Source organism: Scomber japonicus, chromosome 13 (assembly GCF_027409825.1).
Source record: "Scomber japonicus isolate fScoJap1 chromosome 13, fScoJap1.pri, whole genome shotgun sequence".
Lineage (NCBI taxonomy): Eukaryota > Metazoa > Chordata > Actinopteri > Scombriformes > Scombridae > Scomber > Scomber japonicus.
In genome coordinates, this window is record NC_070590.1 from 30721244 (window position 1) to 30748805 (window position 27562).

General features: G+C 40.4%; 1 protein-coding gene across 1 annotated transcript in view; it reads right to left on the reverse strand.

Annotated features, from left to right (window-relative positions):
• Positions 1-18531: 18531 nt before the first annotated feature.
• ska2 (spindle and kinetochore associated complex subunit 2) overlaps positions 18532-27562 on the reverse strand; it is a 32229-nt gene continuing 23198 nt past the window's right edge. Inside the window, exon 6 of the mRNA XM_053332260.1 lies at positions 18532-18695. Within this exon, the coding sequence (XP_053188235.1) occupies positions 18670-18695 (26 nt within the window). The 3' untranslated portion in view covers positions 18532-18669. The remainder of the gene's footprint in view (positions 18696-27562) is intronic.

A 27562-nucleotide genomic window follows, 5' to 3' on the forward strand; every position in this document is an offset into this window, starting at 1 on the left:
GTGAGACAAAAACTCGACAATATTTCTCGTCAAAGTGAATATTGTCTCGCGAAGCTATAATTAAGTGGCGCACCAAAAAAAAAAAAGACGATCGGTTTTCTAAACGCTCATTTGCACGTCATCTTTTTATAGGCTAATGTCACGTGTGGATCATTAACCTTGTTACAGCTTCTACCTGCTGAGAAGATCTCAGTCAAAAGTATGAGATGAGGAGAGGAACAGGTTAACCTCAGGTCTCTACACTGAGAGCCTGAGGTAGGAGCTTTTATATAGTCTATGGGCAGGATGAGCGAGAGGGTAGGCGGGGCTGGATGTCCAGCCCTGCCTACAAATGTCCAGCCCCACTCATAATCTACATCTATAAATTCTCCCCAAGTTGCTCCATCCCTTCCCATCTTCCCTACTGGCTAAAACATAGGAGAGAAGACAAAGAGAAGACACACCTGTTGTCCTGCCGGGTCAATTTGACCCAGTCTTGTTGGACTGTTAATAAAGCATGAAGTATAAAATGATCACACAATTCTGTGTTAAGGCCCATTTATGCTCAACGTTAAATACGGATACGGACAGAGCCCTCTGTCCGTGCTCTGGGTTCATTTCGTCCGTATTTCTGCACGTCTCCATAAAGCTTACGGATACGGACCAAACGAAGCAGTATCACCGGAAACCGTGGAGGCAGTGTTGCCGTCACTACTTGATACGTAGCTCTAGTGAGACACAGAGAAGAAATAACAATGGCGGAACTTTTTGAGGAAAGGTTTTGCGAGTTGTTTAGAAACTTTAAAAATATCGTTTTTGTCTTTTATGCAAGAGGAACATTATCAATATCTCCTCCACAGTAACCATGTTTGTTTTTGAGTTTGTTGTTGTCATAAACTTTTGACTCTGTGCTGCCCCCTGATATTATTAGAATTAGAAAAAATTATATCAATCTGGTATTTTTAGACTGATGTACATCATTGGAAGATAAGTACATCATATAATGTGATCTTTTACTGATTGTTTTATAATCTGTTGATTGATGCAGCCTACATGATAGTTTGTAATAGATAAATAAAACAGTCACTCACTTCTCCATTCCTAGCATTCTGCTAGACCACCTTAGACCATTCTCTTAACAGGTTTCCGTTACTAGTGTTATAAACGGTAACAAACCTATTTATTATTAGTAAAAACACAATATGTTGCTGAAAAAGACATTGCCATGTCTACTGAAAACAGTTTTCATGTTCATCGTTTTTTTTAAATCAGGAGCGGAGGAATCTAGCGCAGCTATGGAAGCCTAATGATGCAAAAAGGAAAATGAGTCACACTACCAAATTTTAATACAATTTACAGTGAGAGAGGCCTGTAATTTTCATCATAGGTACACTTCAACTATGAGAGACACAATGGGGGGAAAGAATCCAGGAAATCACATTGTAGGATTTTTAATGAATTAATTCCTCGGTAAAATAAGTATTTGGTCATCTACAAGCAAGATTTCTGGCTCTCACAGACCTGTAACTTCTTCTTTAAGAGGCTCCTCTGTCCTCCACTCGTTACCTGTATTAATGGCACCTGTTTGAACTCGTTATCAGTATAAAAGACCACAACCTCAAACAGTCCCACTCCAAACTCCACTATGGCCAAGACCAAAGAGCTGTCAAAGTACACCAGAAACAAAATTGTAGACCTGCACCAGGCTGGGAAGCCTGAATCTGCAATAGGTAAGCAGCTTGGTGTGAAGAAATCAACTGTAGGAGCAATTATTAGAAAGTGGAAGACATACAAGACCACTGATAATCTCCCTCGAGCTGGGGCTACACGCAAGATCTCACCCCGTGGGGTCAAAATGATCACAAGAACGGTGAGCAAAAATCCCAGAACCACACGGGGGGACCTAGTGAATGACCTGCAGAGAGCTGGGACCAAAGTAACAAAGGCTACCATCAGTAACACACTACGCCGCCAGGGACTCAAATCCTGCAGTGCCAGACGTGTCCCCCTGCTTAAGCCAGTACATGTCCAGGCCCGTCTGAAGTTTGCTAGAGAGCATTTGAATAATCCAGAAGAGAAGAATGTCATATGGTCAGATGAAACCACAATAGAACTTTTTGGTAAAAACTCAACTTGTCGTGTTTGGAGGGGAAAGAATGCTGAGTTGCATCCAAAGAACACCATACCTACTGTGAAGCATGGGGGTGGAAACATCATGCTTTGGGGTTGTTTTTCTGCAAAGGGACCAGGACGACTGATCCGTGTAAAGGAAAGAATGAATGGGGCCATGTATCGTGAGATGTTGAGTGAAAACCTCCTTCCATCAGCAAGGGCATTGAAGATGAAAAGTGGCTGGGTCTAACAGCATGACAATGATCCCAAACACACCGCCCTGGCAACGAAGGAGTGGCTTCGTAAGAAGCATTTCAAGGCCTAGCCAGTCTCCAGATCTCAACCTCATAGAAAATCTTTGGAAGGAGTTGAAAGTCAGTGTTGCCCAGCAACAGCCCCAAAACATCACTGCTCTAGAGGAGATCTGCATGGAGGAATGGGCCAAAATACCAGCAACAGTGTGTGAAAACCTTGTGAAGACTTACAGAAAACGTTTGACCTCTGTCATTGCCAACAAAGGGTATATAACAGAGTACTGAGATGAGCTTTTGTTATTGACCAAATACTTTTTTTCCACCATAATTTGCAAATAAATTCTTTAAAAATCAGACAGCCTTTGATGAAACTTAGAGGCCTCTTATCTTTTTAAGTGGGAGAACTTGCACAATTGGTGGCTGACTAAATACTTTTTTGCCCCACTGTATATGTTGTTCTACTTGTGTATTTATGTGATACAGGATTTGTGCAATTTACTTTTATTTCTGTTTTTTTATTAGCAATATGTTATATAATTAGATTCTTTATTTAATATTATATTTATATATTAGAATTGTTTCTACTCTATAATTTACTTTTTAGTATTTGTGATTGTATCTTTTTTTATATTTATGGTTATTTCCATAAATACCAAAATCTATAAAATATCTATATGGGGAAACCTTTTACAGTGCTGCATACTGCATATGATAATTATATATTTAGAAAGTAGAACTAAAGTAATTCATTACAAGATGATTAGTTAGTTATTTCAATTCAATTTCCATTTTGTGAATTTCAAATAAAAGAACAGTCATTTATTTCCTCATTGAAGTGTTCTTGAAAATATAGTTAAAATCTCGTCTCGTCTTGATCTCTTGAACCCAATATCGTGTCTCGTCTCGTCTCTTGAGCTGAGTGTATCGTCACACCCCTAGTAATGGATGTGGCTCAGGAGATAGAGGGGGTTGTCCACCGGTCGGTAGTTCAATTCCCGGCTCCTCCAGTCGATGTGTCCTTGGGCAAGATATTTAACCCCAAATTGCTGATGGCTGCGCTAATGGTGTATGAATGTGTGTGAATGTTAATTCCCTTATGATGAGCAGGTTGGCACCCTGCGTGGCAGCCCATGTCATCAATGTGTGTGTGCATGGGTGAATGTGACGTAGTGTAAAAGCGCTTTGAGTGGTCAAAAAGACTAGAAAAGAACTACATAAATACATTCGATTTACCATTTTGTGTTGAACTAACATTAAAACAACACAACCCCAAAAGAATTTAGTAGCTAGAAGTTGGCTAGTAATTTTAACCCATGACATTTTTTGACTGCATGTTAAAAGTGCTATATCTTTCACACAGTTCTTTCTATGTTGATATTAACCTACTCACATTAAAGCTGAGACTTGGGACTCAAATGTAGTATCCATTATTTTAATTCAAATTGAATGTGCAGACCCCGAAGAGTAAAAAAAAAAGTGAAACTGTCCAAATACTTACTCTTAACTGGCCTTTACATTTGGATATACTGTATGCTTTGTGTTAGTCCAATAGTATTTAAAATGATATCTGAAATATTAACAGTCTGTAAGACAAAAATGAATTCTTAAGACTGACATATGTGATGTCCAATTTTAGTCTTGTTACGTTCTGTAAAAACACCTTTCAGCCTCCACCTTTCGAGATAGACTCTGCCAGCAGTCCACAGCGCTTCATCACCGCCAGCCAGGTGGAGGGACTGTTCAAAGATACTGAATCTCCCAGCCTCAGTGACCACAGATGCTGCAGCACTATGAAAGGAAAGCAGAGACAAGAACAGGAAGAGGAAAGAGAAGGAGCAGGAGGATATGAGCAGAAGCAGAGTGAAGAGAGACAAGAGGAAATTAATGGAACTAGTCATAGTCAACCATGGGTATATGTAGAGGACAGAGCAGATGAAGGACTTGAGGAAATGGAGCAAGGATTAAAGATGGTCAAAGAGTGCAAAGGCAAAGAAAACAGAGAAAATGAGGTTGAGGGAGGAAAACATGTGGTAAAGGGCAGTGGGGAAGAAGAACATGGCTGGTGTGACCCACAGAGAGGTGAGAACCAACAAGCTGTACAAGCAGTACCAACATGACTGATTTCAGTTGCTTGTCTGATAGTCATCAGTCACGTTTCGTAACCCATCAGACCTACCATGTTCCTAGATATGAATTATTAACTTAATGAGTACAATGTTATTATCACTGATAGGAATGATAGAGGAAACTCTATTTTCTGTAACTGTGTATTTGATGTATTGTTATTGTTAAATGTTAACTGCTGCAGAACATGACTCTTAACTGATATATTGTACTGCAGGAGATGCAGGAGGAATGCTGGTCTGATGACAATCAGATGAGCAACAGAAATCTGATCCCATGCTGGACACGCAGCATGAACAGTTTTTCAAACAGTGGCAGAGCACAGTAAAGGTCTTTGTTTATTTGATGAGGTATTGGAGGTGCGCAGTAACTTAATCCAGTTCTTATACAGCTATAGGGAAGTGAACAGCAAACTGCAAGGCTGATGATAATTAAATACAATTAAAAAGGATGATAAAAATGATAAACTAATAATGAACACTACATAAGATAAATAATGTAACTATAAAAAGGGAACTTGAACTTAATGCTTAAATTTTGAGTCTGTCTCTTTACTATAGAGAGACTCTACTATTTAGACTTAAAGGGCTCTTTCCCTTATTTCTCTTTACTTCAAGAGATAATCGTTTTAGTACATGCAGAATAATCCAATTAACTTGATTAATTAAGTGCAATACCACCAGTCTTTTAAGGCTCATATATCATATCATATATCAGATGTTACTCACTGCACCAGGCCTAAGAAAGACCACACAGATAGAACAAAAGAGATCTCCTAGAGATCCTAAACCAGGGTGCAGTCAGCAGACGCTTCTATTTTTCCATGTCCTGCAGACAACACCAACTATGTTGTGTCTGTTGTTTGCCAAATATCAGGCTGAAGCATTGATTTGTGAAATTGAAGAGCTGAGTACTTCCCGTATTTATAGGCAATTTAAATCAGGTAATTCTCAAATCAGACATTTCCTGTTTTTATGACATTATATAACATTATTATTTATGACGTTACTTACCATGCCACAGAAACTGACCTGACTCTTACAGGCTGGCTTCCTGTCTCCTAGTACCCAAAATGTCATCCTGTTATTACAATACCATATTATTGAAAAAGGCAATATTTGTAGTACGATTTCAGTCACAGAAACATACTTAAGACTACAGTGTTAACTATTCCTCATGCATTGATATTTTATGTATTTATCCTGGTACTTCTTTAGAAAGATGCTAAACACAACTTTGTGTGATTGTGATAATTTATTTTTCCATTGGCTCTTGAGGAAAAATATTTCCTCAGGGCAAGAACATGCTTATGTACTTATAGCTTATAGCTATAGGCAATAATAGAAACTTAAATCTTACAGATAACAAATCTTTGAATTCAGTAGAAGAGCATGTACATTATGGATTTTTGGAGATTTTATGCATTTGACTTTGCTTTACAGATGTGGGATCAGAAGTAGAGAAAGAGGGTGATGATGATTTTGAGGACAGGAGAAAGAAAATAATAAGATTATTCGGCAATGGTGAAGAAGTAGGAGACATCAACTTCGCTAACATCAGTAAGTAAAAAGAAATCACAGAGTAACTAATCTTGAAATAGATGACCTTCAGTTTCATTTGGAATAGTAACACAGTGTGTGCATTATTGGGTTGTAAGTGTTAAAGTCTTGGGTTGATGTGTACATGCAGGTGAGCTTGGCGCAGACACAGTGACTTCAGATCCAGAGAACAAGATAGAACTTAAGGTGTCTCAAGGATCACGGCAAAGTCTCCATTTATTGGAGGACACCAACAGGTGGGTGACTGGGACAATCCCTTGGTAGGGGCGTAGAAGGGGGGGTTATCCGGTGCTGGACTCAAATCGGGAACCACTCGACTATGAGGGCTCCCCACTTTACAACTTCTTCACAGTTAAATAAGCCAACAGCGAGGCAGCTGTCAGTCTGTTTAGAGACTTGGTGACAAAAACAGAAAAGCTGTGATCAACAGGCCAAGCTTCGATATTTAGTAAGTTAACAATGTCATGAATGTTTTGTTGTGACAGTGTATGACCTACCTTAACTCTGCTACCAGAGGCCTGTACTACGAAGCTGGATTTTCTCTTATCGAGGTAACTTCAGGGTTCTTTATGATTAATGGAAAACGTTGCATTATACCCCTTCACTCAGGCGAGCCGGCCAGGATTGATCCTGGCTTGTGTCCCACCAGCATTGGCCCATCATCCTCCAGATCCAAAACCACCTGGGTTTCCCTCTCTGCAACCTCCATGGTGGACTTCATGGCTTTCCTTTTTGCTTATACTGAGTAGCGTGTAGATCTTGCACAGTAAGCAGCCAGCAAAGACTCTACATCTAGTTTTATGGGCTCACAGTGAATCTTTCAGCCTCTACTACACTGATCCACCAGCTTGTGGTACTTAAGACTGTTTCTGCTGGCGGCATTTTTGCTAATTACTATCTGAATGAAGGCAAAAAAAGCCCCCAAAAAATTATCTATTCAAAGTATATGTAATGCTGTCTTTCCCTCCTTTTCCTTTTATTGTTTTGATATATTTCTTCCTGAAGTAAAGGGACAGGTTGACACATGCACTGTGCTGCACTGAAAAGCCCACTGAAATAGTCTATGTGCATACTAACTTCCACACCAAGTGCTCAAGCTGTAAAGACTGATAATAACACCTTGAGGTGGACAGGCAGTCCACGCCTTTACTTGAAGCATTTACCAACTACTGTGTTAACAGTGTCACGGCTCTTGACAATCAGATATATTTGTCTTTTTAATTTCTCCATATGGTCCTCCCAGAGAACTGTAAGCTCTATTAGGATCATCTGCCTTGAGTAGCTTGATAAAACCGCCATACCTGGTCTCAACAAAGTTGTCCAACACAGTGGTGAGCAGCCTAGCTGTTAATCTCGGCTGTGGTTGAGGCTGCTCCCCAGCCCTGACAAAGGTGATATTTCTGTGGCTGCGGACGTGTTTGTTGTTGGCAATGAATATGGAGGTAACCTCTGCAACAGTCTTGCACATGGGGGTTGATATGTCTTTGGGCACACACAGACACATAACCCCCAATTGCTCCTGTTGCTGTGCCAACAGTGTATGAATGGTTAGTTTCCCTCCTGCAGATCAGAACCCTGTATGGTAGCCCTTGTCATCAGTGTGTGAATGGGTGAATGAGACATCCTCTAGGACTAGATGCTGTCTGTCCTTGGGCCGTAGGCTTTAACATATCATGGAATGATATGTTCCCATCACTGTGACTATACCCGCGAAAATCCTGTGTCTTAGCTGGGACTCTGCTACTTCCAGGTTTTCCTGAACTCGCCACTTCTTGTCTGTCCAAACCATGATCCCTGCTGATGCCATTCTGGAGTCCCTGGGGATAGAGCAATGCCTCTCTGGTGTGAGAAACCCTCAGCTACTTGTGGTGGCTGCTCTTAGGGAGCTGGATTTAGTTGCTCCTCCAAGATAATGCTACACTGCTTGGGCTGTGCAGCAGACTCAGTCATCTGTGCAGGTAGCTCTGATCTTCCTCTCCAAGGTCTCCACTGTTGACAAGGTCACCTCGTATACTAGAAGACTCGAGATAAGATGTCATGTTGGTCAATCCAAGCCTTGAACTTGCCAGGCAAGCCATACTTGTCTACTATGATTCAAGTCTCACACCTCTTGATGGTTGCTTCGATTGCCACTGCATCCCTGAGGCAACAGTGAAAGACCTTGCCTAGGCTCTTGACTGGCTTTTCTGTGATGCATGGGATTGCAGTGCCATCCAAAAAGAAGCAAAACTTGTCCACTGTCTCCTCTTCAACACCAAGGCCTTGGATTTCACTGGTTTGAAATTCATCATTAACCAGGTGATGAGCTTTCTCAAGCCCTGGAGGATCCACCGACCCCAAGGCTCAAGGCTCAAGGCTCTTATCGGTGGCTATCAAACGCCAGACTTGGTCAGAGGTCTTCTGCACTCAGTTTCAGCTGCCTTGATCACCCTGACCCAGGGCAAGGCGAAGGGCACAGAGAATCTTTGGCCTGAATGCCAAGCTGAAGGAAACAAGGCACCTGTCATCACCTGGCTAATATCATCCCTACGGTGAAGCATGGTGGTGGCAGCATCATGCTATGGGGATGTTTTTCAGTGGCAGGAACTGGGAGATGGAAAGATGCATGGCGTAAAGTACCGAGAAATCCTTGAAGAAAACCTGCTCCGGACCTCAGACTGGGGCAAAGGTTTACCTTCCAACAGGACAACGACCCTAAGCACACAGCCAAGACAATGAAGGAGTGGCTTCAGGACAAGTCTGTGAATGCCTTTGAGTGGCCCAGGCAGAGCCCAGACTTGAACCTGAAAATAATCAATTTTGGAATAAGGCTGTAACATAACAAAATGTGGGGAAAGTGAAGGGGTGTGAATACTTTCTGGATGCATTGTATATACACAATCAGCCACAAGATTAAATCTAAATTGATCTACACTATATTGCCAAAAGTATTGGCTCACCTGCCTTGACTTGCATATGAACTTAAGTGACATCCCATTCTTGATCCATAGGGTTTAATATAACGTCGGTCCACCCTTTGCAGCTATAACAGCTTCAACTCTTCTGGGAAGGCATTCCACAAGGTTTAGGAGGTCACACACTGATGTTGGACGAGAAGGGCTAGCGCTCAGTCTCCGCTGTAATTCATCACAAAGGTGTTCTATCGGGTTGAGGTCAGGACTCTGTGCAAGCCAGTCAAGTTCATCCACACTAAACTCTCACAGCCATGTCTTTATGGATCTTGCTTTGTGCACTGGTGCACAGTCATGTTGGAACAGGAAGGGGCCAACCCCAAACTGTTCCCACAAAGTTGGCTTGGATGCAGCTGCTCAACCATGGAAACCCATTCCATGAAACTCTCTATGCACTGTGTTTGAGCTAATCTGAAGGCCACATGAAGTTTGGAGGTCTGTAGCGATTGACTCTGCAGAAAGTTGGTGACCTCTGCGCACTACGCGCCTCAGCATCTGCTGAGCCTGCTCCGTCTTTTTACATGGCCTACCACTTCATGGCTGAGTTGCTGACGTTCCCTATCGCTTCCACTTTGTTATAATACCACTGACAGTTGACTGTGGAATATTTAGGAGCGAGGAAATTTCACAACTGGACTGGACCACAGGTGGCATCCTATCACAGTACCACGCTGGAATTCACTGAGCTCCTTAGAGCGACCCATTCTTTCACAAATGTTAGTAGAAACAGTCTGCTCGCCTTGGTGCTTGATTTTATACACCTGTGGCCATGGAAGTGATTGCAATACTTGATTTCAATTATTTGGGTGGGTGAGTGAATACTTTTGGCAATATAGTGTATATCTAAATGAATATGGGGGATACTTTCTCATCTGCTTTAGACTGTATGAAAAGCTTCTCTCACTTCATTAAATCCCTACAACTTGTGCAAATAATACAGACATACTTTTGTCAATATAATTGTAGTGACCTAGGACAACAGGCCATCTACCTTCATGCTCATGCATCAGTGACTTCTATCTGCTTGGCTTTCGACCTGAAGTTAATTTCAGGATTATTCACACTTTTGCCATTAGCTGAGTCATTGTAATGTAACTACTGTGTTCTTTTTTCAGAGCCCACTCAACACTAGATGATGTGTTGCAGGGCTTTGCAGTGATGGGCATTAGCGAGACCCCAGGAAAAAGCAAATGGGTCACCACAATGTGAGTACCAAGCACACACAAATACAATAACAGGTTGGGTAAGGTGGTCTTGATAAGATATCTCAACTACTAAAACATCCCATTCTTATCTTTTTTTCAGTTTTTATTGAGGGGTAAAGGTAGCAAAGTTAATCATGCAGAAAAGTCAATAATTTTCAAGAATGGCACTGGCGCCTAAGCATAGCGGTACTCATCTGGACATGGCGGTTGTTTTAGTAAAAGTGTGCCAGCGGTAGAAAAAATGGAAAGGAGCTCAGATTTAGGTGGTTGGAGTAATCTGAAAAGTTAGAAAAGCCCATATGTGTATTATAATCTACAAATAGCTCTTAAACCTGCACCAAAAACAAATGTATCACTTGTCTAACACAACTGTGTGTGGTGCCCTTTGACATTCTTGCAGAAATGACAAAGGCAGCAACAAAATCTGGACACAAGCGGTCATCTATAGAGAGAGTTCTGAATGGCAATATGTCTTAGCTGTCAATTTATGATCGTCTCTCGAGATGGATGTTGATACCAGGTGTGAACAGGGCCCTAGTGACTCAGAGCTGATCAGTAGGCTGCTGTAGGTTATGAGCCTTAAGTCTTTTTTAAAAAAAAATACACCAGGACATTTGAAAGCACATTTTGATGGTGGTCAAGTTAATTCAATTCAATTGTATTTATATAGCACCATATAACAACAACATTATCTCAAGTTCATACCATATTTGGCCCATGAGCAAAAACTCTCCTTAAATGGGAGCAGAACTGGGCTCTAGGTGGGAGGCCATCTGCCTTCACAACTTTAATTAAGGCCCGAGCACTACAACAAAGTCATCTCAAGGCACTTTACACATAGAGCAGGTCTAAACCATACTCTTCAGGTTTAATTTTAAAGAGACCCAACATTCCCACATGAACAAGCACTTGGCCACAGTGGCAAGAAAAAACTCCATTTTAACGTGAAGAAACCTCAGGCAGAACCAGGCTCAAAGTGGGCGGCCATCTGCCTCGACCGGTTGGGGTAGAGAAGAGTGAGAGGAAGGATAGGAGAGAGAAGCACATTTACAGTGCGAAGGCCCTATTGAATCTGTAGGGATTCCTTTTTTTTTTTAGGGCCCGAGCCCGCCAATAGTGGGCGAAGCCATATTGTATCTCTAAGGATTATTAGGGCCCCAGCCCACCAACGGCTCCCCACGCACGTCGGGCCTTGGCATTGTCGGAGGGCGTGCATGTAGACGTCTTCATACTTTTATTTAACGTTGTGGTGAAATATCACTTCCTACGTGGAGCTAGAAAACAGCCACAAAGTAACACACACACACACACACACTAATCATAAGTCATACTGTATGATGATGAACACACCATGTAAATTTCATGTAAATATGATAATAAATAAGGGGGCGCTGTTGAGCCATTTAGCCACGCCCATGCAATTGACCTATATAGGATGTTAACTGGCACCACTCTAGATGTGTGTGTTATGTTTCTGACCGTAAAGGCATCCCTTGCCCCTCAAAAATAATAATCGTAAATCATGGCATAGAATATGTCACCATTGAATGACGAAAACTCAATATTCTAATAACTTTTCATCTCCAAGGTCTGTAGATGATACTGACTAAATTAGAAGATGCTGAGGTCAAATATGACGGCGGAGTTCATTAAAGTATGCGGGCTGGAAACGCGGACGCGGATATGACCTAAAATGACTGACTTCCTGTTGGATTTGGAATATGGTCTCAAGAGGCTTTTTTGCAAGTCTTGGCATGATACATGTGCCTACCAAATTTCGTTCATCAACGTCAAAGAGAAAGGAGGAGTTTGGTTTTGTAAACTGTTAGGGGGCGCTATAGAGCAATTTGCCGCGCCCATGCCCAAGATCTATATCCAGTGTTGTGCATGAACGCGTTCATTGAACGAAAGTTCATGAACATGAACGATCGAACGGTATTTCTGCCTGATGAACGATACTATGAACGCGTTCATTCTGGTGTCTGTGAACGTCACGTTCACTCTTTTTTAATTTCAGGAAGTCAGCCTCATATGACAAACATTATCCGATTTACATGAAATTTACAGGGTGTGTTCTCCACATCATGCACTGCAACATGACATATAATTGGTGGGTGATCTCTAGCGCCACCTAGTGGACACATGCAATGTGACTTAGCCCCATCACACAGTGTTCATTACAAGCCCCGGTGCCAAGACTTCTACGTGCCCGCTGTGTCTGCCATGTGACTGCAGCATGCACCGCCATAATTATCTTAGCGATTTTTATGAGAAAATCGACAAGGAAGGGAACAATCTAACGTTTATGTGCAAACTCTGCCCACCGGCTTTGAAAAATAAAATCCGAACTTCAGTTACATCGTTTGCTAATCTAAAACGGCACATAGAACTGGATGAAATCTGACACATAGTTTCAGTGTTAAACTAATGAAATAATTGCTGGCTGTGGCAACAATTTTAAAAGAGTATAGTTCGCAACGTATTGAAAAAAAGAACTGAACTAGTTCATTTTTTTGGAGCTGTGAACTTAGTTCATAATTTGGAATTATGAACTATGAACTGAACTAGTTCATTTTAAAATGTGTGAACTATGAACTGAACTAGTTCATGTAGAACGTGAACTTTCCCAACACTGTCTATATCAGATTACAATTTTTGCCAGACTTGACGTCTGTGCAAATTTTAATTTTCCAAGTTTTCACGCATGGTAAAACCTCAACAACGCGTCCGATCCTTAAAAAATACGGAAACAGGGCCTTCGCACCATTCGGTGCTCGGGCCCTAAAAAATAAAGAATTAAAGCTCCAAGCACCAGTGATCAGGCTTTTTTGAATGTGCCGTACGTGCATGTCGGTGTATGCTGCAGTCGCAGAGTAGACACAGCGGGCACGTAGACTTCTTGGCACTCTGGCTTTTATTGAACATTGTGTGATGGGGCTAACTCACACTGCCCGTGTCCACTATGTGGCGCTAGAGATCACCCACTAATTATATGTCATGTTATAGTGTATGATGTAGAGAACACACTCTGTAAACTTCATATAAATCGCATAATGCTCGTCATATGAGGCTGACTTCCTCTGTCCAGTAGGTGGTGCTGTGTATATGACACAGTATAGATGCATAGATGTGTTCAGGGTGGGACCTTTTACATGCATGACCAATTTTGTGTAGATCAGACAATGTCTGTAGGAGTTATAAGGACTTCCTTCTTTATGGCGAAGCATCGAAATTGTCCGCACAGCCACGCCCAACAGGAATACGTCATAAAAAAGATTTTGATAACTTTTCATCCCCAATATGTTTCTGAGCGAATTTGAAGTTGGTCGGATAAAATCCCTAGTAGGAGTTCGTTAAAATATGAGGCCTGGAAATGACCAAAAAAACCCATCAAAATTGAGCATTTTTCCCAAGATGGCCGACTTCCTGTTGGACTTAGGGTATTGGTCCAAATAGCGTTTTTGTGTGTCTGGACATGATACTGTTATGGAAATTCTGTGCTCTTGGTGAATAATGAAATAGAGACTTCCGTCGGCCGACGTTTTATTTTCTTTGCAAAGAAAAGGTCAATCAACAAGCGAGCGGTTTCAAAATGAAGAAAGACCCCGAGCATGGGGAAACATGAACATTTATACCTGAGGGAAAGGCCCACCTCCGGGGTGTGTTTAAAGTCCTTTGTTTGCTGTGGGGTCAGCCTCTTACCTATGGTGTGATTACACACTCTTTTGTCTTTCGCAGGTATCGGCACTGACCCCCTGAAGTGTGAAATTAAGAGGTCTAGACAATATAATTTAAAATACACAAGGGTTTGGAATGGGTGTCTCAGGTAGTAGCAAAGGAATTGTATTTACAATTACAAGGTCTAGACAACACAATTTGAAATACACAAGGGTATTTTACAAAGGAGTTGAAATTACAATTACAATTCTCCCTTTTGATTATTGATTAATCACAACTGAAGAGAAAGATAATAATAATAATAATAATAATAGTAATATTTACAAAATCAAATAAATGAAATCAAGTAATGATAAAGAACTAAAATAAAACAAAATAAAAATTTAAAATAAAACAAAAATAAAAATAAAATAATATACAACTTTAAAAACCTACTACAACTTAATTATCTGACACATTAATTCATATAGATTTTAAAATGTATCATCATGGCAGTCGTTTAGAAAAGGAAGTTAAAAATTTAAATATTAAAATATTGGAATAAGAAGTAAATGTAAAAAAAAAAAAATAATTAAAGCTGCAAGCAGCGATGATCGGGCCCAAGCTCCCCCACGCACCGCCCCGTACGCGCATGCCGGTGCGTGCTGCAGTCACACTGCAGACACAGCGGGCACGTACACGTCTTGGCACCTGGGCTCGTAATGAATGTTGTGTGATGGGGCTAAGTCACATTGCATGTGTCCACTAGGTGGCGCTAGAGATCACCCACCAATTATATGTCATGTTGCAGTGTGTGATGTGGAGAACACATCCTGTAAATTTCATGTAAATCGGATAATGTTTGTCATATGATGCTGACTTCCTGTGTCAAGTAGGTGGCGCTGTGTATATGAAGCAGTATAGATGCATAGATGTGTTCAGGGCGGGACCCTCTACATGTGTGATCAATTTGGTGTAGGTGGGACAATGTCTGTAGGAGTTATAAGGACTTCCTGCTTTATGGCGAAGCATCGAAATTGTTTGCACAGCCACGCCTAACAGGAAGAAGTCATAAAAAAGCTTTTGATAACTTGTCATCTCCAATGTCTCAAGATGATTGTGTGTGAATTTGAAGTGGATGGGATGGAATCTCTAGGACTAGTTTGTTCAAATATGATGCCTGGAAATGACCAAAAAATTCACCAAAATATAGCATTTTTCCCAAGATGGCCGACTTCCTGTTGGATTTAGCTGAGTCTCAGCTGAGTTAATTTCAGGTATAAATACTTAAGATTATGGGAGTAATCAGTGAAAGACTGAAGCAAGTGACTTCCTGTTGCCACTAGGTGGCGTTATGACTGTCACTAAATATGAGACTGTACATGTGTTCAGACCGGGACACTGAACAAGCATATGAAATTTGGAAAAGCTCAGACCATGTGGAGTCAAGTTATGAGGGTTTGAAATTTCATGGCGAAACATCGAAATGTGCGCGTCGTCACGGCAACCAGTAATAACGGAGGAAAAAGCTTTTGATAACTTTTCATCTACAAAGGCTCCAGATGTTTCAGAGCAAATTTGAAGTTAGTATAATAAAATCCCTAGGACTAGTTCTTTCAAATATGATGTGTGGAAATGGAGAAAATCGCTAATTTCGATTCAAAATGTCCGACTTCCTGTTGGTGTTAGGGCATGGGTCCTTGAGATTTTTTGTGCGTCTTGACATGATACATATGTGTACCTAATTTTGTGTTTCTCCTTAAATGCGGGGTGAGGGGCCCAATGTTTAAAATTTTGGAGGGGGCGCTATTGAGCCATTTTGCGACCGCCTTTGACGAACACTATTTTTTGCCAGGCCTGGCTTGCGTGCAAAATTTGGTGACTTTTCAGGCATGTTTAAGGGGGCAAAAAGGCCGTTGAACTCGTAGATCGAGAATAATAATAATCCTTACAAATACAATAGGGCTCGGGCCCTAAATATGAGTCCCTCAAGAAAAAGGTTGGGAACTACTGGTCTACGCCTGTAACAGCATAACTAGGGGCTGGTCCAAGGCAAGCCTGGCCGGCCATAACTATAAGCTTTATCAAAAAGGAAAGTTTTAAGACTCTTAAATGTGTTGCCCCCTGGACCACAGGAAAGGAGCCTGATTACTGAAGGCTCTGCCTCCCATTCTAATTTTAGAGATACTAGGAACCACAAGTAAGCCTTCATGCTGGAAGCGCAGTGTTCTAGATGATAAAAGGCAGTACTTTAAGGCTATTATTATGATAAGGCTATTCTTATCAGTTTTGTCACACCTGAGAAGTCAGATACAAATTCAGAGCACAGGCCAGGAGGACTGTACACTTGTAACAAATAAAACTGGCCGTAAAGTTTTCCAGGTTGTGTGTGAAAGACTAAGAACAAGGCTTTCAAATGAGTCATAATCCTATTCTGTTAACTGCTGATTTAAGTGATCATGGGACAGACACAGTTTCTATATGAATTTGGGTGGGTAAGTGCTCCAATGGAGGTGCAGAGAAGCTTGTCGGACCGCTGAGCCTCACCTCCAACACTGCAAATAAATTACATTTATTACATGAACATCATCACTAAAGGACTTTTCTTATATACAGTCTATGCTAAAGGAGGCAGACGAATAGATGAACATGACACATCGAGTTAGAAAGAAGCTATTACTAACTGCTAACTACAGAGCTAGAGTAATATAACTGAGATTAGTGAGAAGTCACTTAAGGAAGGAGAGAGCTAGGAGTGCTTGAGCAGAACTAACGCAAGTTTAAATGGACAACGGGTAATAATCCACAGTAATGAAGAAGCAAAATTAACTTACTTAAGAGCAGTAAAAACAGTATCATTTAACACAGCTGGCAACTTGAAATGAGAATATACACTATGTCAGCAACCAAAGTTAATAAGAATCCTATCAGCTCACCAACAAACTGAAAGAGTCTAATAACACAGGAGCTGATTATTTGCACAACACTCTGGGAAACTGTGGGGCTGATTAACTTGTAACTGCAACAAATATATAAACTTTAAAACTTGGTGCTGTAAAGAATCTAGTGTAAAAACAAAAAATCACACAATATCAACAAACAGATGCTGGTTTGATAATAAATGCAATTTATTTGAAGTCCACTGACATAGATCGTTCATCTATAAGTCAATCACTGTGGATAGTGAGTAGTTGGTCAGTTGTGACACATGATGACTTCCTCTAAAAGTTGCTTTCAGCAGCTTTGTGAATGAGGAAATTCTTTGGCCACTGTTGTAGGACTCCTGGTGGTAAGACACTTTGTGAATATGGCTCCCTGGTCTTAAGGTGATTCATCCGATTGATTTTGGCAACCCCAATTCCCCCTAGGCCTCTCAAAATAGCAAAGAAATATACACAGTGCACAACTTTTATGCTGCTTGAAATGTCTTGAAAGTATTCATGTAGTTATGTACTGCACAATATAAAAAATAACAGAGTGCCTCCCATGTCTAGGTGCCAGGTGTTTGAGGGGCAGACCGGTAATGATGGAAGAGACCCTGCACACAGCGTTACCACCTAAAAATACTGTCAACTGGTAAAGTTTAACATCTTGTTTTTACCCAGGTTAATATAGCCTCTTTGAATTTGTGAAACTGGAGGCAGAATACACAGACATTCTTTGACAGCTTTATAAAGTGCACATGGTTTCTGCTCCACCAATCAGCTTAAAAACAGTCAAAGAACAGGAATAGAATTTCCCAGACTTTATTGCACATGATAAAATTAACCATACTAAAATAAATGTAAGTCAGTGCTGTGTCTGTAAACAAATCGAGCACTGTTACAAATTTAGTGCAGGTAAGCATACTTAGTTAATACCACCAACACATCTTGCACCTGCTTATTTATATTATTTAGCTTCCCAACCTACAGTCACTGTAGCAACATTTGATAGCATAAGCCTTTGAAGTTGGACTAAACATGTTTGGCTCACAGAAGCTGTGGCCGAATCATACGGGTTGAAGTGAAATATTTGAAGCCTGAAGTCAGCTGAACTAATTGCTTTATTATTCATGATCTACCACTTGGCTAGTATATCCATAATGTTTAAACACCACAAGGTCAGATTAGCAATACATTCATGTAAAGTCCTTGAATTATTTATTTATATTAAAAAATATCATTGTTTTTTCCAGTTTTGACAACATACTGACTGGCAGATCTGATCTGTGTGTTTTGGTGAAGTTTTATCAGTTACACTTGAATACAGAGGGACCAGACTCTTCACCGGCCAAACAATAAAGGAAAATATTGTGTTTGTGTGAAAATGCAGATTGTTTTGTTACAAGTGTTGTACTTCCAAGGATATTTTGTTTGTACTGCAGTGTTGCTATTTTCAAGCAAGGTTTATGATTTTGTAATTTTTTCAAATTTTACTCAAACAGCTGCTGAAGCTGTAAATAAACTGACCAGTCATGAAGCCAGAACTGTAATCATTGTATTCCAATCTATTCAGAAATCCTTTTGATCATTTCTTCAGCAGAAGGTAGAACTCACTCACTGACTCACCAGGTTCCAACATTAGAGGTGTTCAGGCTTAAAATCTCCATGAAATGAGGACAAACCAAACATTGTATACAAGTGTTTATTTGACTTTGGACTGCATAAGGGAACACACACACACACACACACACACACACACACACACACACACACACACACACACACACACACACACACACAGTTTCCAGTTGTTGATCCATCCTACATCACAAGGTGAAAGTGGCCTTTCCTGTCAGGCTGGACTACCCTCAGCTTCTCATCGCTGACCTTCATTTTCAACTGCTTCATTTTCTGCACACTGCGGGAGCCACTGCAGGAGATAAGAATACAGGAAGGCACTGTTACACAGACCTTTACTGTAATCTAATAACATATCATTTCAGTTCAGGTATTTTAAATCAAATGATACAGTGTTCTTTTACATTCAGATAGGATGTATTCAGACAGACTCTACAATGCAAATCTGTCAAAAGTGCATTTGAATTCAAGCATCAGTTTTGTCAAATGATTTGACAGTGCACTGTTATAGTTATAGTAGGTATTTTCAATCCAGTTTGCACCTCTGTACCAATAAATGGATGAGGACAAACACATCCACACCACAGCCATAATACATACAAATGTATTATGGCTGTGTGCTGTTTTCATATGGTCTTATTGTGTGTAATGATTTTGTGTTGCAATTTGGTCTGTAATTGTAAGCAACCAGCAATGCAGTACTGAACTGTGAAATGTTAGTTACATTACTACAGAAATTTATAAAGAAAATAGGCCTTTTCTCAGTTAGTGGTATTCATTTTTCTCTTAGAAATCCTGTCAGTAGGATGTGGCTGTAGTCCCATCGCATCTCTCTCCTAACGTTGTCTATGAACATCATCTGACCAGAGTCACTTTTGACCCTGAGATTAGTAAATTGGACCAGGTTTGATATGGAGACTGTCTCTCTCTTGGAGAAACAAAAAAACATAACATTCCATGAAGAAACCCAAAGTGACAGAACTACATAAAAAGTTACATAACATAATATGGTGTCTCGTTCAGACGTCAGAACTTCACTCCCTTTTCCACCATCAGATTGGACTCCTACGCCCCCATAAACTATGAGACAGCACATTCCTTTTCTTCCTCTTTGTATCTTTAAACAACACCACAGAATATGAAGGAGAAAATCAGTGTCAACTTTTTCTTACTAATACATAGACATCTTTGTCAATAGTGTGGTTTTAAACACAAGATCAATTACTTATACCAATATGGGACAGACTTAGCAACACTTGACACCCCGCCCAGACCTGCGACGCTCTCTGAGATCTTCCACTTCGTGTGCATACGCGTGGTTCTGAAGGACGGACAGCTGAGACCCTCCATCGATTAAAAAGTAGGATCCAAATATTGCTTTAATCAAGAGTTGATGTCAGATCGAGTAATTCAGTAGTTTCTAGTCAATAAAAATTTACTCAAATGGTGTATGTCTATTCTTTGAAGCAATACAGGGGATCTATTGAACCATAGAGCCACGAATTCAGAAATTTGACTGGTTTATCAAAATGTATTGATTGATACACTGGTTTTAAAACACTCATCATTAAAGGTGTATTGCTTCAACTTATCAGTTTACCTCTGAAATTTGTTGTTAATTAAATGGGCTTAAAATGAGATGTGGTCAGGCACATTGTTGTCTTGAGGCAATGGAAATCAATTGTGTATTGCGTCAGCAAGGACAGTGCTGTTGTGGAAGTCCTCTAATCTACAGATTGCATTGATCAGGTTTCCAACAGTTAAAATCTTGCTGAGTTTACCTGTTACTCCATGACTGAACAGAACTATTTCTAATTAAAAGATAAACAAAAGCAAATTTGAAAAAAAATTGAATGAATTAAAAAATTAAACTGGTGGTCTTCTTCCTCCCCGGGTTCACAGGTGAGCTGCACCACGACATCTGTGTGGTTTTGTGGTGCACAGCTGCATGCACGGTGAACTGATGGGAGGAGACGCGAAACTATGCAGCACAAAGTGAGTTGTTGGTGTTTTTGTGGCAAATGCATCTCAGAACCAAGTCTGTTTCTGGAGGAAAGCCGAGGAAATCCCAGCAGCATCTGACAGCAGCAGGACCAATACGTTGATAAATGTGCAGCCTCTGAGATGTTGCACCAGAGCGCAGTGCCATTACACACAGCCATTCATTAAATCACCTGATGATATTAGGCTGTTACAGTATAATCTCTACACTCTACACTCATCCGACTGGTCAGTAACTCCATATTCTTCCTTTTTATGAATGAATCAGCCTCTTTTCCAACTTTCTTTTCAGCAAAAGTAACTCATGTTTTATTCTGGAAACATATTGCAGTGTAAACTCTGTTGTGTAACATAAATAACTAAACTTTGTGACCATTTAGGAGGTGAGATGGGCTACATTAGAGGTATGCTTGAAAAGGTATTGGTCAGATCCGACAATTATATCATCAAAATTGGATGTCCCCTACTTCAAAACTCATTCCAGTGCTGCTGACGGAGGAGATCGCTTTCACTTCATGTTCAAACAGATCAGTTTCCTCTGCAGAGAAGCATGCGGTCTTACTATTTGGCAAATGTGCTGTTATAACAGCAATCCAGCAAAGTGTAAGCGCACCTGGCTTTTAAAGGGAATGGGAGATGACACTGATTGGTTTACCACATGCTACACCCAAACTACAACCATGATTAATTAAGAGACAAAGTACAACCCCTTTGAACCATGCTCCTTGCACTACCACCATTTCTTCCATCACCATTAAACCAGGAAAAGTGGATTTGGGCACGCTTTAAATGCATCTGCTTCCCACTATGCACTTAGACAGGGATTGCAGCAAAACAAATCTTCTGACTGATTTTTTTTTTTTTTTTCTGGCCAAGTCATAAGCTGTTCACCATCTACCTTTTCATAGAAACCCTTTTACAGTCGCTTCTGATTTAAGGTAAAACAAGATGGAAACTGAACAGGATTATATTTCACCCACTAACCATTGCTGCTCTTTACTAAATGAAATGGAAAAACGTACAGGCAATAATAAGGCATACTGAGGTCTGTAACCACAGAAACCCTCAGAAATTGTAATAGAAAATAGTTAATATTATAAAAAACTCAAACGGTCTGTCAGACCGTTGCAGTGACAGGGAGAGGATTTTTATTTTAATTTATATTTATTGCTCTCTTGCCTTGATGACAACATCCACTCTCAGAATATGAAAAAACTGGTCATTTTTTGTATCTGTTTGCCAGTGATTGTTTAAAAATTATTCTAAATATGAAAAGAAAATCAAACCATATTTAATTTCTGCTCATTCTTATTTTATAAAGAAAAAGAAAAACAGCTTGTATTTCAGTTTAATTGTTGGTATTTCAAAACAAAAATCAAGTAACCACTTGTTTTTTGGTGGATTCAATCAAATTATTCTTCTTGGTTTTTTTTTACTCTGGTAGCATTTATTGCACTTACAGTAACATAACGATGTAGCTGTCACCTCCAGTTTTCACCTGGTTCATTGTCTGTGTGTGAGCATCACACTGAGGACTCAGCCCCACTAGAGGTGAAACACACAGCTCTTGTTTTTTTTTTTTTTTTTAAGTATATTTTTTCAGGCTTTTTTGCCTTTAATGTAGAGGACAGTGGAGATAGACAGGAAACAGGAGGCAGAGAGAGGGGGGAATGACACGCAGGATAAGACCGCTCGGCTCAGGACTCGAACCGGGGTCACCTGCAACGAGGGCTATAGCCCCAACACATGGGGCGGGTGCTTTACCCGCTGAGCTATGCTCAACCCAAAACACAGCTCTTTAATACAGAGATCATCATCATAGCCATAAAGAAGATCTCTCATTGAGACTTTGCTTTCTTTCAGTGAATCAACCAAAACCAGCATAATGTTGCTGCTGCTGTGTTTTAAACAGCACAGGTGTTTCAGATTCAGAGGTTTGAGGCTGAGCTGCAGGGTTGAGTGGAGGTGTGTGGGGAAGTTTATTTGTGCAGTTGAAACAATCAGAAAATAATGTGTTATTGACCTGATTCACCGGCTATCTCACTGTCAGCGCTCCCTCTCTTCATTCACTCTCTAGCTCGCTCGACCATAGCTGCTAATAACGCATCCTGTAGCCACTTACTGACGGAGTAACCCTGTCCTCCATTCAGTGTCCAGACCTTTTATATAGAACAGTGAGGCTGAATAAAGTAGTAGTATTCCTGCAGTGACCAGGCCCTCCTGAGAGCAGAGGAGAACAGCGCAGTAGAGGCTAACGTTAGCTACTCCCCTCCTCTGTCTCAGCAAGGTGGAGCTGAGTCCTGAGTCAAACAGCAGTGAAGAGTTGTTATGACTTCACTAAGTCATTTAAATGCAGTAATGGTCTGCTTCTTCCAACACCATTTTAAAAATTTAGTGATTTGGAAATTGACTTGCGGGCTGCCCATGTCTGCTCTGTGTGTTTGTTGGGATAATATGTAGAGTATCACAATGTATATCATTATTATTATACCTCTGTAATTCTCATCGTATCTGCATTGATCTCATATATGGCCTTTTGGCAGTTCAATTGATGGAAATCTGTCGCAGTGACTCAGATCGTTAAACTAGGGCCCTAAGTGTACCTATATGTTTGTTGTTATCTTTACCTATGTATTTGCCATGTAACAATGATAAGGACAACCACATCAGGACTGGGCTGAACAAGTTGCAAACCAGGTTAAAAATCGTTATGGTGCAACTGGAAAATAGAATGAAGCTGTCTTAGAATGAGCCAATTTACTCTGATCAATATGTTTAGATGTTTATTCTTCAGTAAACTTTTCCACCACACTCACTGTAGTTATTTTCACACCTGTTGTTTTTGCTGAAATGCTGCAGCTTGATGTCAGATCGTATGCTGAGAGGAACCACCTCAAACATGGCTTTACTCAGCTCCTCACATACATAGTCTGTGGACACAAGGGTGGAGACTTCAGTCTGAAATTTCAATTCAGTCGACAGATGGCAGAATATGCCACAAGGACCTTCACGTCATGTAAAGATCTACACAGTAGAATAGCAAGAAAAATGGTGAGTGCACAACAGAACTTCTTCAGAGGACTGTCCTACATAAAGAACTCAAATGTTATTTGAATGAACGATTGTCAGACAACAGTTCACAAATATCTGTCTTTCAGGGAGACTGTTAGGTGTATAACATCACAAAGAGAATCATACATTAAGAGGATACAGCTATAATGTACCCAAGCTATAGAGATGATTGTTAAACAACTTCACCTACTCTTTTTCAGTCAGCTACATTATTCTTATATATTTTTTAATTAGTATTTTAATCAAGTCCTCTGACATTTTAGTTGCTGCTTCCATAGTCTGTCAACAAAAGAACACAAACGACCTGAGCAGTATGTTTAAGACCTGTTGAAAGATTACTGGAGTGAAACAGAAGGGTCTGGTTCTTTTTGATACAAACCAATGCAAAGAAAATCACTAAGCATGTTGAGCCTTTTTTTTTTTGTTTGTTGTTGGCTTTTTTTTTTTCCTCAATACGTTTGGTTATATCTCTCCAGCCAGTTGCCACCTCATTTACATTTTTGGAGTTAAATGAGGAGGTATCTTAGAGATAAACTCCTCATACACAGAACTTCATGGAGCTCTGGTGCATCTTGGTTCCACGCATCTCCACTTCCTGTGTCTGCCATTTCAAAATAAAAGTAATCTGCAAAGTTGTGTAATTTTTCTAATCATATTTCATACAATTCTGAAGAAGCAGCAGCGGCTGTCTGCATCTACTGAATGAATATAGCAGAGACAAAAGGCATCTAAATACCCAAGGCTTGCTTTGCAAGGAGTGGTGGGTATGCTGTTACTGCTTCAGTCCAAATATCCACGAGTGGCTTCTAACTGCAGTACTACATTAGATGACAGGTCAATTAGCTACTCCTGCAGTTGATAGGTGGAAAATATTTCCCTAGCTGGAGGTAACTATTAATTATTCACATGTTCACCCATGACCACTTTGTTATCCTCCAAGAAGGTGTGAAGTGTAGGGAAACAGGAGTGTATTCAGCTTCAGTGTGTCATTGAGGACTGAAAGTAGATCAGTTAGCATGTATATGGCTGCTGGGCCTCCCTGTGAAGACTGCAATGTAACCAAAGAAGTAACTTTCCTGATGTGAGCCAAGCCCTGTGTGCTTCCCTGTTATTGATTTTGCCCCATCAGTGCACCTTCCCACACAAAGCATTGTGTACATTCTAGGGATGCACGATCCAATATTAATATCGGATCATGGGACTGTTCCATGAGGCCGATCTATTCACTTGAACTCTATGTTTCAATTTAAAAAATGTCAATAAATTGTTTAAATGGTGTTGGAAGCAAGCAGACTATTACTGCATCTATATTTCTTAAGTTGTTGACAACTCTCCACCACTGTCTGGAGAGCCAGGAATGCTGCTACTTTATTCCTCTTCACTGTTCTGTAGAAAAAATGGCCCGGACAATGAATGGGGGGGACAGAGTTGCTCTGTCAGTGAGGACACTATTTTGTTAGCTGTGGTCGACCAAGCTATAGAGTGAATGAGGAGAGGGTGCTGGCAGATTCATAATATGTTATTTTCTGATTGTTTCAAAGCGGTTATGTTCAACAGCACAAATAAAACTTCCCCACACACCTCCACTCAACCCTGCAGCTCCGCCTCAAACTATTGAACCCAAAACACTGCCATGTTATTTACAAGCACAAAGCAGTGTGTGTATGTTGTGTGTGTGTGTGTGTGTGTGAGTGATCTACTTATTGCAGTGTCTGATAAAAGCCCAGGTCTGAAGACATCTAAATGCCCCTAACGGAAACTTTTCCGCTTCGCCATGGCTCGATGTGCGCAAGGGGGCGAGGTCCCGCCCAACGCTGCTTGCAGCTTTAATTTATATTGGATTTTGAATTCCTGTTTGCACTAAATGTTTATAAAGAAGTTTGATACATGTTTATTTTGAAAGCTGTAAAGTTGCTGCAGGTGCACAATTATTTATTATTTTAATAATATACATCAATTCAGTACATTTATATCAGTGCCTTAATTTGTGACTTTTTGTTTTACAAAGTAAATAATATAAAATAATATAATAAAAAATAATGTAATGTTTGAGTCAAGCTTCCTGCTTTCAGTTTTTCCCCACACAGTGAGTTTATCCGGACTGAAAAAGTCAGATGTTAAACACACATCTTCAGCAATTGTCTGAAGAAGAACCACTCTTGGTATCTTGTAACTGAGAAGCCATACTTTTTAGTTGACCCAGTACCTGCATATGACTGTAGATTTGTAACTCTTCCACTTATTGACATGTTTGGTGTTGAGGTAGAAATGTACATAAAAGGGCTTTAGACAGCTATTAGCCAAAACCTCACTGCACACCACACACTGTGTTTTAAGGCAATCAGCTTTGCCAATCCAAGTGAAGCCTGGACCTGAGCATTCATATTTCCTTTTTCCCCCTCCAGTCTGATGCCAAATCTTCTTGTCCCTTTTGCCTCATTGGCTCGATGATGTGCCTGTATGCTCCTGAGGTGCTGCCTGTTTCTTTTCAGCATCCTTGGTCTCACGTCTTACCCGTGTCTGACTCCCACTCAGTTTCTCCACCTGGCTTCTCTCCAATACATCTCTCTCTCTGTGGCTCTGATCTTTCATCTTGACATGATAACTTTAGCTGTCCCTCCTGACACTTTCTGTTTTCAGACAGTTGTAGCCAGCCATATTTGAATGAATTAACTAATTATGGAATTAAGCTGCCACCACAACCTGACTAGCAGAATCTAAAATGCATATTGGGTAATATGCATAGTTAAACTATATTTATTTATTAATTGTCTTAAAATGTAAGTTGAGTTGACTACTTAAATTTCATGTTTTTATTTTGTGAAAAATCCCACTTACAATAAAGAAATTCAAAGCCACCATTACATTTCTCCTTCGCGTACCCACTAGAGCAGTGGTGGCAGATTATGTGTGTATCAAAGTTGGGGGGTGGGGGCCAAATTGCTTTTAAGATGTAGGTAGGCCTGGAACGGGACAAAAAAAATCGACCCTGGACTTTTTGGTTCAGACCGGCCCACTACAATCCGCGCGCAGATACTGTGCCAAACGCGTTGACGTACATTTAAACTAAGTAAGTAAGTAAGTAGTATACTGAACAATACCCCTTATATTCTGGAGACTCGAATAGACTTGAATTAGTTTTAACTGTATAATGTGAAACTGTTGAATGAGCAATAAACCATAAACAATGACAAAATGACAATGACGAAAAAATATGTAAAGCATCATAGGCTACATATGAGTTATGTTGTTAGATCAATGTCCTTCATGAACATATTAGACTATAGGCACAAAGAAAGGTGCATGTTGACACTTCAAACACTTTAACTCTGGTGACCTGATTTGGGGGAAGTCATTATAGGTAGAAATGATCAAAAATTGTGAAAGTAGCAGATCTACATGCTCAAACCACATCACATTGCAACATGTGAGTTGTAAACTTGCAGATTTGCAATTATGTGGCATACTTTGATGAAAATAGTGGTTAATAAAAGAAACTAATCAATTAATCAGGATAGTATATGAATATGATTGTTTTCTAATACTTTAGATAACTAGATTTAGGCCTAGTTGTAACACACCACACTATGCAGAGTTTGCTGTTTATTATGTCAAGTAAAGTTCATAGACAGTTAGTAACCATTCTGAACATTTAATGAGTGTTTATCCACACCATGCTGGCAGGCTCACACCTGCTTTAGACTGTATCACCACTTCCACATGGAGAGTCTTCCTCAACCTGCTGCTAGCTCTGGCCACTCTGGCCCCCGCAGCAAACATTTCTGACAGTTTATTGCTCTTAGCAGCATCGGTCGCGAGAGCTTTTCTTATCTTTTCTCCGTTTTTTAAGCTCCGCCTTTTTCGTTTTGTAATCCTTGCTTTGTTTTTCATGGGCTGGTGTGTTGTTGTTTCTCTCACTCTCTCTCTCTCATCATGACTGCTTGTCATTAAAGGTGATTGGACGAGGGGCGGTCTAGAACATGTGTGGGTAGGACTCCTGGGTCTCTGTAGCCTATCATAGGGCCACTGGGCCAGGTATTCTTTAGACAGACAAGCCAATGGGCCTCTGCTGTGTCTGCAGGCTGC